Source organism: Episyrphus balteatus, chromosome 1 (genome assembly GCF_945859705.1).
Source record: "Episyrphus balteatus chromosome 1, idEpiBalt1.1, whole genome shotgun sequence".
NCBI classification, from domain to species: Eukaryota; Metazoa; Arthropoda; class Insecta; order Diptera; family Syrphidae; genus Episyrphus; species Episyrphus balteatus.
The window spans coordinates 114,684,218-114,703,690 of record NC_079134.1 but is presented as its reverse complement, the minus strand read 5'-3'; the positions used below and the strand labels follow the sequence as shown (position 1 = coordinate 114,703,690).

General features: G+C 31.7%; 1 protein-coding gene across 1 annotated transcript; it reads left to right on the top strand.

Annotated features, from left to right (window-relative positions):
- Nucleotides 1-259: 259 nt before the first annotated feature.
- LOC129906550 (trifunctional purine biosynthetic protein adenosine-3) lies at nucleotides 260-18,243 on the top strand. The gene is made up of 11 exons (XM_055982354.1): nucleotides 260-822; nucleotides 7,729-7,976; nucleotides 8,031-8,680; nucleotides 8,747-8,969; nucleotides 10,682-10,829; nucleotides 12,758-13,016; nucleotides 13,471-13,722; nucleotides 13,788-14,573; nucleotides 16,811-17,056; nucleotides 17,116-17,975; nucleotides 18,035-18,243. Exons 1-11 carry the CDS (start codon nucleotides 646-648, stop codon nucleotides 18,215-18,217), a joined length of 4,032 nt encoding a protein of 1,343 aa, XP_055838329.1. The 5' UTR covers nucleotides 260-645; the 3' UTR covers nucleotides 18,218-18,243.
- Nucleotides 18,244-19,473: the final 1,230 nt, after the last annotated feature.

The following is a 19,473-nucleotide window of genomic DNA, read 5'->3' as shown; positions in this document are numbered from 1 at the left end:
ATTTTCTCGTAGGCAATGAGTACAGTGGTGTTATGCACAACATTTCGATGACAGTTTCTAATTAGCATTTGTATTGGGATTGGGGCGGGGCGCCACCACCGGGGGATTTTCCGTGCATGAATTAATTTGTGATGCAGATGGTTTTTGTAACTATTTTGCGTTAAAATAAAAATTTGAGACCACAGTTTCATTGGAATCTGGAATTCTTTATCTAAAATAATTACTCCATAGAAAAGTTGTATCTTGTATGATACCGTACGATATTGTATTATTATACTCGCAACAGTCCACTCACACATCTAAACAAAACATGTCAAAACAGCTGATATCATATTCATATTCCGCTTGTTGCTTGCTAAAATGCGATGGTGTCGGTGATGACGTCAAAACATTTCCATCTCCGGGTTTTATTCAGTATGAATTGAATTGAAGATCATTTTTTTATTCAGTTCAAATTAGAGAGCCATAGCTGGTATACTGGTAGTTTCGCTACAGTAATTCAATTCAGACAAAATTGTTTACCACGTGAACTTAGTTTTGATCGCTGTGTATTTAATTCTTGAAAATAATTGAAATTAAACGAAATTTATTAAAAATAAAGACAAAGTTTCATTCATTAAGAAAAAAACGATATTAGATTTTGTAATGTTGGGAAAAAAAGTTGTGTTAGTGGTTGGCAATGGAGGGCGGGAGCATGCTATTTGCTGGAAGTTGTCAGAAAGTGAAAAAGTTGAAAAAATTTACGTTTTACCCGGTAGTGCTGGAATAGAACGAGTTAATAAATGCGAAAATGTTAAGGATGTTGATATTAAGGATTTCCAGGTAAATTTTTGTATGGCTGTATAAAGTTCTTTAGATTGAAGCATCATGTTAAAAAGAAATATTTTATTTAAGAATTTAATTTGATCGATACGCAAGTTCGACTGTCAATCATCTATGTTGCACAGAACCATTCTCTTCTCCGCTCCCCACAATATCGTAAAGGAGATGGGGCAAAATTATATGGGACTTGGGCCATGAGCGTACATTAATGAGACTAGTCTCGAATTGAAGCTGGAGCTTAGTATATTCAATATATGAAGTTTTTTTTAAAATCGAAAGTCAGGGTTCTGAGATATACAATGCCGTCTTTACCATAAGGGCACACGGGGCCCGTGCCCAGGGCCCCCATTCTCAGGGGGGCCCCGAAGGAACGAATATTATATTCTCAAAACATTTTTGTCGGTCAGACCATCTACCAAAAAATTTTAGTTTTTATATGGCAACCAAACAATCAAATAAATTTTTTTCTACACCTATACGTAAAATATATGTTTTCAAAAAGAAAACAAACTATGTGGCGTTGTATGCGGACAAAATTTTAAAACTAAACCACCAAACCCAAATTCAATTGTCAAAAAAAAAAAAAAATAATATTTTCAAAAAACAAGAAAAATACCTTTTTTCCACTGTTGGTAAGATTACACTGGTCAACAAGGTTTTTGCCACAACAACCAGAATATACTTTTCTAGAGGTTTTTGGGTTGCTGAACTCGAATCCGAAATCAAAAAAATTCTATTGGCCTCCGTTCCGGAAATATTACCGTTATAAGATGCAACAAAATGGTTTTCTTATAACGGTTATATTTCAAGAACGGAAGCTAATAGAATTTTTATGATTGTAGATTCGAGTTTAGCGATTCAAAAACCTCTAGAAAAGTATATTTTGGTCCTTGTGGCAAAAATTGTATGCCCAGGGACTTAAACTTTAGATTAAATTTAGTTTCTCTTTGGCTTACTAACTGAAACTTAAGATATCTCGAGCAATAAAAGAGATATCGGGAAAATTTAAACAGTTTTTGAAAGAAGAATATCTGTTCTTAAAATCATCGGTACAAATTTGTTTATAATGAATTACCCCACATAAAATTTGAAGCTCGAAAACAGCCAAAATGACGTTTGTTAGCATTTTATAACGGTAATATCTCAAAAACGGAGGCCAATCAAATTTTTTTGACTTCAGATTCGAGTTCAGCACATCAAAAAATTCTAGAAAAGTATATCTTGGTTCTTGTGGCAAAAAAAAAGTTCAATTTTGTTGACCAGTGTTATTTATTATTTATTAATAAAAACAACGAATTCTCTTTCATTATCTTTTTCCTTAAATAATAATTTCGTTTGAAGTTTGCAAAATTGACAAATTTGTAGTGCGTGTTAAAATCAGTGTAAAAAAATGATTAGATTTGTATTAAAAGACGAAAAAGAATCAATTCGTCGGCAAAAAACATCAATACTTTTTCCGTTGGAAAACGTTTGAGAAAAAACTATTGCCGGCTCGTCGACGGTACATCAATGTTTTGGTTCAATGGAAAACGCCATGGTACAATGGTTTTAATTTGAATTGCTAATTGCTCTCGTATTTAAAGATTGACACATAAAATTCATTAAATTGTTTTTCAACAAAAAAAAATTAATTTTTTTGTTTAATCCAAAATAATTTTTTTTTAAGTTTTCTTAGTTTTAATATCAGTATAAAAATGTTTATGTAAAAATTTTCATTAAAATCGGTTGTGTCGTTTTCATTAAGAAATCGGTTCTATGGCATGTAGGTATACCGTTAATAACGGTCCAAAAAATATTTTTCTTCTTTCAAAAGTGCGGCCTTATTTGCAGCAAAACATATTTTTTTTTTCAAAGCAAAATCGTTATCCGTTTTTGAGAAAATTGCAATGTCTCGAAATTTTTATATTGGAGATATCCGTTGAAAAAGAGACATTAAAATAAAAAGGCAAAAAATAAAAAAACGGCTCTTGAAAATTACGTAGAAATCGTCTGTACCGAGTTTTTAGCAAATCTATCAATCCGTTTGAGCTCTTTTTTCCAATTCTTCAAACTGAAACTTATAACGGATACAGGGTACAATTATTGGCAGTGGCAACGATTGATGTCTCGATGCACGTATTATTGGCACCCCCTTTTTAACCATAACCATTGCCTTTAAGCCAACCATTGTACTTATTTTACTTTCCAAAAGGGCCCCAAATTCTTGTGTGCCCAAGGGCCCCAGGATAGTTAAAGACGGCCCTGGAGATATAAGGCTCCAAAGTTCGTTCTGATAACTATTTTCTGTCCCTTTTATATGCAAATATCATTAGAACTATATGTATGTTTTTGATGTCAAATGAAAGGTTGTTTTTGTGCAACAATATATAACACATATTACACATAAAAAAGAAACGGCGAAAAAATAAAGAAAAAGTAAAATATTAATGAAAAAGAGAGTAATCCTGAACAAGTTTAAGGTTGACCTGAAAAAACGACAAAAACTAAGGATGAGGCTTTGTTCCTAAAAGCCTCTGCAATAATAATCCGCTTTTACCAAAATCGGATTAGATATTTTTTCGAGATATCCCCATAAAAGGGTTTTTTTTTGTGAAAAATTCATACCAAAGCAAGGCACGAGTACGATAACTTAGGCGCCGAGAATTGACAACGGCTATTTGTAGAGGTGTTCAATACAAATATTTTTTCTTACGGGAGGGGGGGGTCAATGTCCCTCCCTTTAGGCGGGAGGGGCAATTTTCAAAAGAAATACTTGAAATCATAAAAAAATTATTAAAAAACAACGGCAACACTTACAGTTATCAATGATACTTTTTTCAAAAGCTAGAGTTATACACTTGATTTTAATTTTTAAATCAAACATTTCAATCAATCGTTTTTGAAATAATCGATTTCAAAATCAACATTTGGGAAAAATAAGATTCAAAAAATTAATTGGATACTATTTTTGTCAAGTTTTTCAATGAGAAATTGATTGATGAGTAAATTGTATCAATAATTTCCTAATCAAACACTGAAAACCATATCTTCTTATGCTTTCTAGTTTTTGAGAAAATTGTAAAATAAGAAAACTTTTTTCAAATCTTTCAGTGGATTAAGTTTTTGGGGACTATTCTCTGCACCATCAGGGCTCTCCTGCGGTGAGCGTACAATGGGAATCTAGTTTTTTTTTTTAAGAAGAACAAAGCTCTTTACTGACTCTATGTATGAATATCGATCTTTTCTGATTTTTGATAATGGTAAACAGCCAAGAAAATAAAAATCTGATTAAGAAATTAGTTTTTCTCTTTTTCATTTTTCTCAAAAAATAGAAGCAAGGCATAAGAAGATATGGTTTTGTGTTCCCCATATCTCGAAAAAATATCTAATCCGATTTTGGTAAAAGCGGATTATTATTGCAGAGGCTTTCAAGAACAAAGCCTCATCCTTAGTTTTTGTCGTTTTTTCAGGTCAACCTTAAACTTGTTCAGGATTACTCTCTTTTTCATTAATATTTTACTTTTTCTTTATTTTTTCGCCGTTTCTTTTTTATGTGTAATATGTGTTATATATTGTTGCACAAAAACAACCTTTCATTTGACATCAAAAAACATACATATAGCTCTTATAGTTCTAATGATATTTGCATATAAAAGGGACAGAAAATGGTTATCAGAACGAACTTTGGAGCCTTATATCTCAGAACCCTGACTTTCGATTTTAAAAAAAACTTCACATATTGAATATACTAAGCTTCAGCTTCAATTCGAGACTAGTCTCATTAATGTACGCTCATGGCCCAAAAACGCCCCATCTCCTTTTCTGTGGCCAGTGTTACCATGTATACATAACATTAATGATCCTGGGGGTCAATTCCCGATCTGTGAAACTGTGAAGTGATAAGTTTTATCACGTTTTCATAATAAATTTGCTGTTACTATCACTGGTGAAGGTGATAAACATTTTTAGAATTTGATTTCATAAATTTGTGAATTAAATAAAATGCACGACTGGGTCGCACGAACTAGTTCAAGTGACTAAAATAATTTCTTACAAAAAATTTAAATAAAATTTAAATAAATATGTCATTTTGTAGAAATTACTAGTCAACACTTAAAACCATAATTTCAAAAAAAAGCAATGTCCCGTTTTCGAAAATTTGATTTTTCAAAAATAAAAAAAATAAAAAATAAAAATAATAAAATAAATAAAAAATATTTGTTGTAAATGAAAAATATTTGAATTAAAAAAACATTTATTGCAACTGAAAAAAATTTGCATTAAAAAAAAAACCTTTATTGCAACTGAAAAATATTTGCACTTAAAATAAAATTTTTATTGCAAATAAAAATATTTTGCATTAAAAAAAAAATTTTCTGCATTAAAAAAAATAAAAGCAAAAAATACAGCATAGCAATATACATATATATTTAATTTCGTAATTCTTTCGATTTTAAGACACTAGATTAAGTTATAGTAGAACGTTATTAACAAAAAAACACTTGAAATCGATTTGTATGAGTTTTTTTTTTTACAAAAAACAGTTCTTTAAAATTGCGCGCGTCCTTGAAAAATTTGGTTTGTTTTGATTTTCACCCGGTTTAGGAGATATTTTTTTTTATTTTCTTTTGTTCGTTTGGTACTGACAAATGAGCGGAATTCCGAATGATCATACCTTCTCTTTTAATACCATGTGTATAAGAAGCTACAGCCTAAACGGATGGACCGATTGACTTCAAACTTTTCTTGGACCAAAAATAACGGTACCTGTCATATACTAATTTCGGAAAAGTTTAATTTTCTCAAAAACGGCTCCAACGATTTTGTTTGAAAATTCAAATGTTAGTTTTTAAACAAGGTCTATCTTTTAATGATTTTTTTTTTTTTTTTTGAAATTAAATGACGAAAACGGCACATTGATTTTTTTTGAAATTTTGGTTTTAAATGTTGATTAGTGATTTCTACAAAATGACATACCAATATTATTTTAGAACTGTTTTTTAAAAAAAATATTTATAAAAATTTTTTTTTTTTTTTTAATAAAAACTGCCTTGTTTTGGAGGGCAATTTGATTTCAGATGTTTTTTTATTGCTTTAAAAAACGAATTTTATGTTTTTTTTTTTAATTTTTTTTGTTTTGTACATTTCCCAAATTTTTGAACTCTAAGAGCAAGTTCGTGCGACCCAGTCTCGCATTTTATTTAGGATAGCTTTAGAGCTGCTTTTCTTTTTTAAGTGTAAAATATTGAACGCACCCAATTTGAGAAATAATGAAAGTAAAAAAATGAAAATAGAAAATTCAATCGATAACGAATTAGTAACTGTGTATGTTCCATTCATTTCAAAAATCATCACTTATAATTTAAAAAATGTAACAATCGTCATTCATCAATGTACTTCTTCAAATTGAGTTAATTTCATTTAAATTGAAATAAATTTAATTTAAACTAAATGCGCAAATAAGTAAACAAAAAAGTCATTCTATACCTATTGAAATGTAATGCAAAATGATACGTGTATGAGAAACACCCACGTAAATAGTTAGGTTTCTATTTCTAAGGCCGCGTTGATGGTTCAAATTCGAACTCAAGGTTTATGTTGAATATGTAGGTAAATGTAAAGTATATTGTTACATACAAACTGATTTGCTTTTTTTTTGCTAAATAAATAAACTGCACGAGTTGATCGCACGTAATATACTCTGAATTACAGGTTGATTCACGAGGAACTTGCCAAAAAACTAGAGCGTGGAGGTTGGGTCGAGACAAAAAAAAAAAAAATCGTATGGGAGGGATCTATTCCCCCCTATTTAACTATGTCGATTTCCTTCTCTCCTTAGAAAGTACCTATGTTTTTAGTACTTATTTCTTTCTTTATAATGTATCTGAATACATCGGAATATAATTAATTTTTTCTCAAGTTAGGGGAATACTTAGGTGACAAGAATTAATAATCTTTTTTTTGTAGAGGGGTTCAACACAATGAAATCATTTTTCACTATGGGAGAGAGACGTTTATCTTCCTTCCGTTAAGGGTTTTTGTTTTAAATGACTTAAAAAAAAAAATACAAAAAATTAAAAAAAAAAACAACGGCAACACTTACAGTTGCAAAAGAAAATTTTTTGCAAAAGGCAGAAATGTGCCTGTGCATCATCAATGAAATTATTTCAATCAATTGTTTTCGAAATAATCGATTTCAGAGTCAAAATTCGAAAAAAAAAAATATAAAATATAAAATATAAAAAACTAAAAATACGCTTTTTTCACGCATAAAACAATTTAATTGACCTATAGGAAATAATAATAATAATAATAATAATAATTTAACTATATGCCTGTAAGACCTAAGGTCTTTTAAATGCAACTGCACGGCACTAGTTAGAAGGAATAGAAAGATAGGAAAGATTTTTTGTTGGTACAGTGAATTGAGAATAAGATGATTATTATCTCATATGGTTCGATCAAAAAGCGTCGATCGCTTTGTTCAAAACTTTATGAAAGTACAAGCAACAAAAATGTGCTCTACACTTTTTGATCTAAACATTTCCTATAAGTCAATTAAATTATTTTATAGTTTTTAGTGCGTGATAAAAACGTATATTTAGTTTTTTAACCTATATATTTTATTTCATATTTTATCTGCATGGTCCACCCTAATGTACATATATGTGATTGAGGTATTATAGCATGCTGCTCCCCTGCAACTTCCCTGCTTGGACACACTATAGGGTTTGGATTGGGTGACTTGCATTGCATTTATAAGACCTACCAATTCATTCATCAATTTCAAAGTAAAAGGGTGGCCCCTTTTGATACAATTTGAATTGAGTCTTAGGCCGTGTGTGAATTGGGTTAAATATTAAACCTCTGCTAAATTTTTGACACTATTCAATTCTATTCTATTTGACGATCTATATGATGTTTCAGGGAATAGCGAGCTTGTGTAAGACTAAAAACATTGATTTAGTCATTGTTGGGCCAGAAGATCCCCTTGCCAATGGCTTGAGTGATGTTTTACAAACAAAAAATATTCAGTGCTTTGGTCCAGGAAAAGATGGAGCTAGAATAGAATCTGATAAAAAATGGGCTAAAGACTTTATGATTCGGCATAGCATTCCCACAGCGAAATTTGAATCTTTCACCGAAGCCGAAAAGGCTAAGAAATTTATCCAGAGGTAATAAAAACAAAAATTGTTTAAAAATTTCAAATTTATAAATTTAACCAACAGCGCTCCTTTCGACGCTTTAGTTGTCAAGGCAAGTGGACTGGCTGCCGGGAAAGGTGTTGTTGTAGCAAGTAATACAGACGAAGCCTGCCAGGCAGTTGACGACATCCTAGGCGAAAAGAAGTTTGGAAAAGCTGGTGAAGTAATTGTTATAGAAGAACTTTTAACGGGAGAAGAAATTTCTGTTCTCGCATTTGTTGATACTCAAAATGTTTCGGTTATGCTTCCTGCGCAAGATCACAAGCGACTTAAAGAAAATGATGAAGGCCCGAATACAGGTGGCATGGGTGCATATTGTCCTTGTCCACTCATATCAAAAGCCGACATTGAAATTGTAAAAAAAGAAGTCCTACAAAAAGCTGTCGATGGTTTAAGATCAGAAGGCATTCAATACTGTGGTGTGCTCTACGCAGGCATTATGCTAACACCAAAGGGTCCTATGGTTTTGGAATTCAACTGCCGTTTTGGTGATCCGGAAACTCAAGTTATACTTCCGCTTTTAAAAACTGATCTTTTCGAGGTAATGAGTGCGTGCTGCGCAAACAAACTTAATGAATTAGATCTTCAGTGGGAGAATAATCTCAATGCGGTTGGAGTTGTAATGGCTAGCGCTGGATACCCTGAAACATCAACAAAAGGATGCGTTATTGAAGGTCAGTAGGCATTAAGATACGAAATAATATTTTTTTTAACACCATTTTTCAATATTTTGCTTAAAGGAATTCCGGAAAACTCGACTGAAGATATTATTTTTCACAGTGGAGTAGCAATTAACGATGAGAAAAAACTGGTTACAAATGGAGGAAGAGTCTTGATCGCTGTGGCATTAAGAAAGGACCTTAAATTAGCCGCCGCAGAGGCTACTTCTATTTGTCAAAATATTAAATTTTTGGGCAAAGGATCTCAATTCCGTACCGATATTGCACAGAAGGCCCTCAAAATGTAATAATAACAGACATTTCAGGTTTACATTAAATTTTAATAACAAGAAAAGTATTGAAAAAATAACTTGTGTTAATCAGTAAGTGATTACTAAAATTTTTAAAAGCGTTTTTTTTTTGCGAACATCTCTAGTTTCATAATTATAACACCCAAAAATGAATTTTATTTTGATATTGTAAAAAAGACCTAAACTTGATTTCCATTGTTAAATATAATGAAAAAAATAGCCAAAAAGCATAAAAGTTTCGTATATATATTTCTCCCAGACCCACAAATATTGAGTGTACTTTTCCATTTCGTCGGTGAAACCAGAAAAGTGTGTAACTCCAAATTTTCTGAAAATTAGATTTGAATGCCATCTGTTAGACAAACCTAATATCTACCGTTCCTTAAACATTGTATATATATTCTTATAGTACTCTCATGAAGTAGAATTTTTTATTTTGCGTCGCCACCGCTGGGATCGCTAGTTTATTTTATGTTTAAACCTTATGCAGAAAATTGAAGTGCAGATCTACCAAAAGATGTCGCTAAAGTATTTTCATGGATTGATAGTACTATAGAAATATATATACAATGCCTTAAACTCAGAATCTCTTTAAAGTTCATAGTTTTTATTTTATAAGCAAATTAGAAAATGAAAACTCATACCAATGCCTTCAAAACGATTTTGTTTTTTTGCTCTCCTATAAAATTTGCTAAAATGGAGTTTTAGTTTTTTTAGTTTTCTGGTTTCACCGACGATTTGTAGTTTCAATTTATTAACATTCTATTAAATTTAAAGTCGCCATTAAAAATGAGAAATTTTAAAATTTTCAATGGAGAATTTAAATAGATTGGAGAGTGAATTAATTGGGCATTAGTCAATCAAAATAAACAAAAAAAAGTTAAAACAAATCTAAAATACGTATGTGTGCGTGCAAGCTCGTGTGCAAATAGTTATTATAACTTATGTCGTTTTTCTTCACTCCACTGAGAGTGACCGTTTAGTACTTATTTTTTTACTTTTCGTGGTTTTGTAACTAATAGCGTTTTCGTTTGGTCGTCCGGGACTGTCCGGAATTCTCCCGAACGATTCTGAAACTGATCGTTTGGCACTCAATGACAGTTCTAATTCTGAAAAGAAGAGAAAATCGATTCCGAATTTTGAGGCAGAATCAAAACCAGAATCACGCACACATGTTCACACTTAAGACGTCAAAGTAATGAAATGTCATTCTTTGTTGTTCATTTCTCAATTTTAAGATTTTTAACTATGCACAAACTTTAAACTATATTAAAATAATGTGAAGAAAACAAAACAAAAATAGATAACTTAATGATAATAAAAAAATAAACAAAACAAAACTTTCATCAGACTTTCGCATTTGATGTTTCACAAATACAAAGAAACCCAAACTTCAGAATCAAAAAAAAGTATCCAACTCTGATCGTTTGGCATTCCGGATCGGACAGTCCCGGACGCTTCTAAGAATTCCCAAACGAAAACGCTATAAGGAGTACTCCGGATTTACTCCAGGTATTAAGTCAGTTTGACATTTGTTTTAACGTTTCTGTTGTTAAGTTTTGACAATGTTTCGACATAAAAGTTTTTTTTCATATAAAGGGTGTCCCAAAATTAACTCAATATTTAAATTAAATCGAAAACACATTTTTTAGTCTTTTGATTGATTTTTTTTATTGTGTTTCATTTTCGATGGCGCTTGATGAAGGCAATCTCTTTCGTATAAAGAAAGCGGCGTTGATATTGATGCTGGTGATGATTTTGTTCAAAGAATCAAACCTCTTTGTCGGGGTACCCATCGACTTGGTGTAATCGGCGGATTAGGTGGCTTTGGAGGACTTTTTAGTCTTAACAAGGTTTGTCCAAACAATTACTTGCTCCAACACAATGAACGCGTTTCCATCAATCTAAGTACTAATTTTTTGTATATTAATTTGGCCATTTTTAAAAATTTAATTTGTCTCTCAGAAAGTCTTAGTTTCATACAGACATCAAAAATAGCATTTCTAATGTCGTTTTCTTTCACTCTATTAAGGAGTACTCTAAATTTTTACTCCTTTTTCTGGAGTGAAAGAACATAATGAGAGTAATTTTTTTTTTTTTATTGTGTGTGTGACAAGGCAAAAATGGATAATTTCCTTGAAAAAAATAGTGATAACAGGCCTAGGGAAAAATCTTATGAATTAAAAAAAAAAATTAATATTAATAACATATGAATCATACATAATAAGCGTGCGTTGATAAGTCTGCTTCTACACGAAGACGCAAGGCGCAGAAATTATGTTCGAATTTCCTTTTGATTTTCGTTTCGGTGCGTCGCGCGCTTTTACTCTACACGTAGTATTTTTTTGAAGACGCAATTTTGACAGCTATTTTCTTTGGTTTTATTTTGTTTTTGTTTTCGTATGACGTCTTCTACAGGAAGACGTAGACGCACAAGATGCAAATAAGAACAAGGAAGAGAGAAAGATCGATTTCTTCTTTGCTCTTATGTGCATTTTCTGCGTCTACGTCTTCGTGTAGAAGCAGACTATGTATTTTAATTAAAAAAAAAACACCAAAATATACAAAAAAAACAACTCCAGTTGGGCCATGTGTAAAAACGTTACTATACACGCAAATAATACACAACGGACGAAGGAGACTCCGCGATTTAATTTAATTAAATAAAGCAGAACTGCAAAAAAAAAAGAACAAGATAAAAGAGAAACGTCAAAAAGAGTCACAAAATTTTTTACCGGAGACTCACGGTAGAAAATCTTCCTTCCCTTTTTTTCGAACTTTATTTCTTCCTTTCTCTTATGTGCGCCTCGCGCTTTGCGTCTTCGTGTAGAAGCGGACTTAGTTTTACTTTTGGTATATTTTTCATTATACTTCTGATCGGTTTTTTCAGCCTAATTGGCACATACCCTTAGTTTGATAATTGTAAAACAAAAATACAAAAATATCCCATCGCAGAAAAAAAATGGGATTTTTTTTATCTGCCACAGGATTTTTTTTTTTATTGATGAAGAGCACTGGCTGACATTTTTTTTTATTCGGTTTTCAATTTCATTTTGGAAAAAGTGAAGAATTAACGAAAAAAATGGAAGAAATATATCTGGCGGAATATAATACAATAAAAAATATATTCATAATGGTTGATTTTGTTAATAACAAAAGAGTTTGAAAGAAAAACTTTTCGCATTTTTCACTTTTCAAACAAAATTTTAAAATGTCAAACTTCAAATTCATAAGTGTGTGTGGAAATCGGTGTAAATCTGACTAAAAATGTGGAGTAAATCCGGGGTACTCCGTAGTACTAAAATTACTCCGGAGTAATTTTTTTTTTACACTTTTGTGGCGTCAAAGAACACAAAACCTTCAAAAGTGCAAAAATAAGTACTAAAAGGGTACTCTCATTGGAGTGAAAGAAAACGACATAAGTTAAAACTATTCATTTCAACCTTTGGTGTCTCAGAATACAGATTTTGAGAAGATTTAAAGAGGTAACCAAGAAGTTGCAAAAGGCTTAGAAAAAAAATATTTACAGCTCCAAACAAAAATTTTTATTTTACATCTTAATATTAGAATATAGGAAAATAAAGATAAAACTAGTTACATTGATTTTTCCCAACGTTTCGACGAAATGTCGCGAATTTACCAGACTATTTAACTCTTAGGGCCTAAAGTTGGACATGAATCGTATGACTTACATTTTTACGGTAGTGCTTCGCGTTCATTGTGTTCGAAAAGAAGGCTATTAGTATGTTCTTTTTATTTTTATTTCGATATTCAAAAATAGCTATCATATAAAAATCCTGTTCTGTGCGAAGCCACCAACGGTGTCGGTTCTAAAATAAAACTCGCCCTAGACAATGAAATGTATGAAACCATTGGTTTTGACTTGCTGGCAATGTGTGTGAATGATGTTTTGGAAAGTGGAGCAGAACCAGTCGCTTTTCTGGATTATATAGCGTGTGGAAAGCTTCAAGTGCCACTGGCAGCACAAATTGTTAAAGGAATTTCGGAAGGATGTAGGGCTGCCAACTGCGCTCTTCTTGGTAGGTGTTGAGGATTATATAGATTTGATTTTATATATGCTCTGTTATAATAACGCGATCTGAATTTCTCACCAAACTGTGATGAGTATGCGTAGAACATATTGCTACTAACACAAATCTTTCGGTGCACGCATGCTCACAGTTTGATGAAAACTTGGATCGTGTTGAGCCGAATCAATGTAATTTTGAATTCAGTCTGTTTAAAAAAAAAAATGGTTTTAATTTTAAATTGATAAGAGACAAAACGTCCGACTTTTGATGGCTTTACGCTAAGTACAGACGATTGAAAGATCTTACAGTATTTTTAGATTTTTCAAAACTCTTAGAATAACTGCCATCAGGCTGACAAAAATCGTGTGTACTTAGCTTCAACAACTCAAGAAGGGTTCAACATTTCATATTAAATAATGATAGTTATAAGTTTAATACTTTTGTATGTAACAAATGTACGTAGGAGGAGAAACTGCAGAGATGCCCTCCGTTTATGATGTGGGAAAATATGACATGGCTGGCTACTGTTTGGGGATTTTAGAAGACGGCACAGAGCTCCCAAGATATGATAACTTTAAGGATGGAGATTTGATTATAGGATTACAATCAAGTGGTCTCCATTGTGCAGGATTTGAATTAGTTTGTAATGCACTTGATAAGATGGGAATCAGCTGCAGCGACATTTCAGAATTTGGAGATGGTAGCAAAACCTTAGGTTCGTATTTATTTTTTATCTTATAAAAAACGTTAACAATGTTATATTTTGTATTATTTTTTTAGGTCAAGATTTGGCTTATCCGACACGAATATATGTGAATGATGTGCTCCCGTTACTTAAAACGGGGTTAGTGAAGGCTATATCTCACGTCAGTTCAAGCTTAGAAGAAGGCCTCACAAAACTATCAACAAACGGCTTTCAGTTAGACATTGATTTTGAGAAATTTCAAATTCCACAAATTTATGGGTGGATCATGTCTAAGCTTTCAATATCTGAACGTACTCTTATAAATAACTTCAATTGTGGACTTGGAATGATTCTAGTGGTATCCAAGGAATGCACCGAGTGGCAGAAAATTCCATACGCGAATCTCATTGGAAAAATAAATTTCGCCAATTTAACTAATCCAATAAAAATATCAAATTTTAAATTTGATTTGAAGAATACATCTGCAATGGATTCCATCAATTTGTCGAGACGTGTGCAGACCGATATTGAGACTGATAAAAGCAGGAGATTACTTAACGATGTACAACACCGACAAGAATCGTTTGTTTCCCAAGGAGGAAGACGGCTTACTCGCGTTTCTAAGACTTTCAAAGATCCAGTTCTGATCATTGGCACAGATGGCTGCGGAACTAAAATTAAAATTGCTCAGGAAACTCAACTTAATTCAACAGTTGGTATTGATTTAGTGGCCATGTGTGTGAATGATATTCTGTGCAATGGCGCGGAGCCTTTAACATTCTCATCATACTTTGCTTGTGGAAATTTAGATAGGACATGTTTTAATAACATTATGACGGGCATAGTGGATGGATCAAAAAAAGCCGACAGCAGTTTAATAGGTAAGTTTGAAGTGTTTTAAGTGGGATATGGTTTATGAACAGTCTATTTTGCTATTCGATTAACGTAAGTCTTAATTAAAAAACGTTTAATTTGCGGTTAAAACTAACATCTCTATAACGATTGCCAACTATCAATTGATAGTTGATAAAAAATAAATTTCGATCTCTTATTATCTAAATTTTAAAAAAATTGAAAACAGAGAATGAAAAACGTTATTATAAAGAATTGGTCAAACACATACAACAAAAACCGTTATAATTTGAAATGTAATTGAAAAATTCCACTACAAAAATAATCAGTTTTCCCCCAAATTAGATTTTAAAATACCAAATTTCAGTATTTGAAAATCGTAATAGGGGTGTAAATTAAAACAGATCTCATATTGCCTCAGCAACTTAATGGATTGCGGTATGCTTATTTCGAATCCGAGTTCAAAAATTTTCTAACAGCTCTCGTTTTCAAGATATACAGGGTGATTCAGGAGGAATGTGCCAAAAAGCTAGAGCGTGTAGGTTGGGTCGAGACAACAAAAAAAATCGTATTAAGGGGGTGGGGGGTTCTATTCACCCTCGTTTAGCGAAAAGAGGCAATGTAAAAAAAATTGATTTAATTTGGATAAAAAAATTATTCAAAATCAACGGTTACACCTAATGTAGCATGATTTGCCTTTTTATAAAGCCAAAAACTTTAGCGCAAAATGGCTTTAGCAATTTACTAGATCGTTTAAAATTTTGCGCTTTTGTCTTTTATAAAAAATTTTAAAAAAAATTGAAAAACAAAATTTTCAAACTAAATTTTTTCAAAATTGTATACAGGGTGTATATTTTATGAAAAATTTTAAACACCTGTGGTATAAAAAAAATCTACAGGAACGTAGGTGGCCAACTTTTTTAAAAATATGCGCGTCCAAAGGGAATTGCAGAGTGGTAACAGTTTTTATCAAATCTAGAGTTACTAGGAAGTTATTATAGTACTAAAGTGCAAAAAAGCCTATTATAGCGTTTTCGTTTGGGAATTCTTAGAACTGTCCGGGACTGTCCGATCCGGAATGCCAAACGATCAGAGTTGTATACTTTTTTTTGATTCTGAAGTTTGGGTTTCTTTGTATTTGTGAAACATCAAATGCGAACGTCTGATGAAAGTTTTGTTTTTTTTTTATTTTTTTATTATTATTAAGTTATCTATTCTTTTTTTGTTTTCTTCACTTTATTTTAATATAGTTTAAAGTTTGTGCATAGTTAAAAATCTAAAAATTGAGAAATGAACAACAAAGAATGACATTTTATTACTTTGACGTCTTAAGTGTGAACATGTGTGCGTGATTCTGGTTTTGATTCTGCCTCAAAATTCAGAATCGATTTTCTCTTCTTTTCAGAATTAGAACTGTCATTGAGTGCCAAACGAACAGTTTCAGAATCGTTCGGAAGAATTCCGGACAGTCCCGGACGACCAAACGAAAACGCTATTAATTTAATAAATTATTTTAACTGTAAAATCTCAAGTTTTTCACATTGCTGCCACAAATGCATGGATTCCATCAGTTTTTTTAATCAGTCATATTTTACAATAATTCTTCTAATAGGTACATAACCAATTAATAGTTTTTATTTTGTACAAGGTTAATCGAATCGAAAAAGGCATAATTTTGCAGGCCAGTGTTATTATAATTTTCCACTTTGTTACAAAACTAAGAAAAAAACGAATTTTCAATGATTTAATCAATTTCGACCTCGAATATCCTTTTGACAGTTAGATAAACGAAAAAAGTGAATAAAACCGTTTTTGAAGAGCATTCAGTTTCCTAAAAGAATATGTATAATATCGATTAATAAAAAAAATGATTTTTTTGAAATGAAATTCATGTAAAAATGGAAAAATGCGAAGCGGAGGATCTTCCCATCAATATAAAGTCCTCATATTTGGTGAGTATGTTCTAGATGTTGTCTAGAAATCGATTTTTCAGAGTATAAAATAAAAAAAAATATACCTATTCGATTTTTCTGACCCACCCTAATAGCCACAGTGAATATATAGCGGTACTTTTACATTAGGTTCTGATTTTCTTTATTGAAAGAATTATGTTCAAGTATAAAGCAGGTATAAAGTGGAAATAAAGACAAAATTTGCATTATAATGTATTTAGATATTAAGACCTTGTAAAGTAGATAGAGATTTTTCACTAAAGGATAACTGTTTTTTTGTTGAACTGAGAAAAAAATCTTACTTTCTATTTTAGACATACATACTATTGAAGTTCCGCTTTTATACCAACCCAAGGCTTACGATCTGGCTGGATTTTCCCTGGGAATCGCTGAAAACGATAAAATTCTTCCAAGAACCAATGAAATATGCGAGGGAGACTCTCTTATTGCTATACCTTCTAGTGGCGTCCATAGTAACGGTTTCAGTTTGGTTCACGCCGTTATGAAACTAGCGGGAGTTAGCTTTTTTGATGTCGCACCCTTTAGTGGAAAAACTTTTGGTAAAACAGAACACCCAAACAAAGTCTATTCTGTAATGCAAGTTATTTTGTTATTCCAGGTGAAGAGTTTTTAACTCCAACGGAGATTTATGTGCATGCAATAGCCCCCCTTTTGTCAAGTGGCAAAATAAAAGCTTTAGCCCACATAACAGGTGGTGGTCTCATTGAAAATATTCCTCGAGTTCTAAGCAAAGACATTGGCGTGCACCTAGACGCAAATTGTTTTGTTATCCCACCAGTTTTTGCTTGGATCGCAGCTAAAGGTCGCGTTGCGAGTTATGAGATGCTGCGTACCTATAATTGTGGAATTGGAATGATACTTGTTGTTGATCCGAAATATGAAGCAGATCTCTTGCAGGCTCTTCGTTTTACTCATCGAGCAACAAAGGTTGGAAGTGTTGTCAAAAAAACGAATAACACCCAGCAAGTCGTGGTTGACAATTTTAATGATTGCTTACTTAGGACACAAAGACTGTTGGAATTTCCATTAAAAAGAGTTGCTGTTTTAATCTCGGGTTCTGGAACAAATTTACAAGCTCTAATCGATGCAAGTAGAAACTCTGCTTTGGGTTTGTTCTGCGAAATTGTGTTAGTTATCTCAAACAAACCGGATGTCTATGGTTTAAAACGAGCTGAAAAATCATGTATTCCATCAATTGTGATATCTCATAAAAACTTTAAAAACAGAGAAGAATTCGATTTGGCAATGTCAAATGAGCTAGAAAAACAAAAGGTGGATATCGTTTGCTGTGCTGGGTTTATGCGAATTCTTACGCAAACTTTTGTTCGGAAATGGAAGGGAAAATTAATAAATATTCATCCAGCACTACTGCCAAAGCACCCAGGTTTGAATGTTCAGCAGAAAGCTATAGATGCCGGTGATACCGAATCTGGATGTACTGTTCATTTTGTTGATGAGGTAAATAGATCGAATTTATATATTGTAATTCCTATATTCATAAAAAAATATTTAAACAGGGCGTCGATACAGGAGCTGTTATTTTACAAGAAAGAGTTCCAATCTTACCTTCAGACACAGCAGACACTTTATCTCAGAGGATTCTAGAGGCGGAACACTATGCTTATCCCCAAGCTCTTCGACTTATATCCACAGGTGTTGTTGGATTAGATAAAAATGGACATTTAATTAAGAGAAATTAGATTAAAAAACGCATTAAAAAAATTTATCTGAGCATCTTTTCGATAATTTGTATGGAAGCTAAAATTAAACTTCGGTCTGCGTACCAGGGGCCCAACTCTGTATTCCGTTTCGAAAGCAACAAATTTTGTACTCGTTTTCGATTGTTACGAATACTAAAAATTTGTTTCTACAACAAATGTGATAGCGGAATGCACAAGGAATATCTCAAAATGTTATTTCTTGAAAGAAAGAAAGTGATGTTTACTAATTAGTCAAATAAAATTTATTCGCAGGGAACCTTCAAACTTTAATTAACAAACAAAAATATAATATGTATTTTGATGGAATTTCTCTTTTTGCATACCGCATTTTTGCATACAGAAAAATTTGAGAGTCAATGACGCTAGGAAAATTCAATAATTTATGGAAGAGATTTGTATCAGAAATAAATGCCAACTTGCAAATATTCCAAAAATTTTCCGTTCATTCCGTTATTAATTATTTTTTGCGTTTTAGTGCAACCAAATCTACTTGCCTTCGTTTTACATTAAACTAATTTATTACTATAATTATTTCTTACCCAACTGAATTCGAAAAAAAACTAATCCGTAAAATAAATTTTTAGTACATAGGTACTATTTTTGATAATTTATAATTGGGCTTGATGATCGATATGAAAAAATGCAATCAATTAAAAAACTAATTCATTCTTTTTCCCAACGTTTCTCCGGTTTTTTCCGGCTTCATCAGGGGGTTTGGATTTATTAGTTCTTAAAGAAACAATTAACAATGAAATGTTTGATGAATGAAAAACTAATAATAATTTGTACATTTAAATAATTTAAACAATTTGATTACTATTGCACTTACTTTTGTTGTTAATAAATTACATTGAAGAACAATTTATATAAAATAAAATTAAAAATATTTTCTGTAAAGTTTTAAAAGTTTATTTTTAATTTTATTTTATATAAATTGTTCTTCAATGTAATTTATTAACAACAAAAGTAAGTGCAATAGTAATCAAATTGTTTAAATTATTTAAATGTACAAATTATTATTAGTTTTTCATTCATCAAACATTTCATTGTTAATTGTTTCTTTAAGAACTAACAAATCCAAACCCCCTGATGAAGCCGGAAAAAACCGGAGAAACGTTGGGAAAAAGAATGAATTAGTTTTTTAATTGATTGCATTTTTTCATATCGATCATCAAGCCCAATTATAAATTATCAAAAGTTAAATATATATGATCAAAAACCAATATACATACTAT

Bases quoted from the DNA above. Each gene is read 5' to 3' on its own strand.
- LOC129906550 (XM_055982354.1), top strand. From the start codon at position 646: ATGTTGGGAAAAAAAGTTGTGTTAGTGGTTGGCAATGGAGGGCGGGAG. The intron at 8,681-8,746 runs GTCAGTAGGCAT...TTTTGCTTAAAG, and splicing joins AAAAGGATGCGTTATTGAAG to GAATTCCGGAAAACTCGACT. The intron at 13,723-13,787 runs GTTCGTATTTAT...TTATTTTTTTAG, and splicing joins AGATGGTAGCAAAACCTTAG to GTCAAGATTTGGCTTATCCG.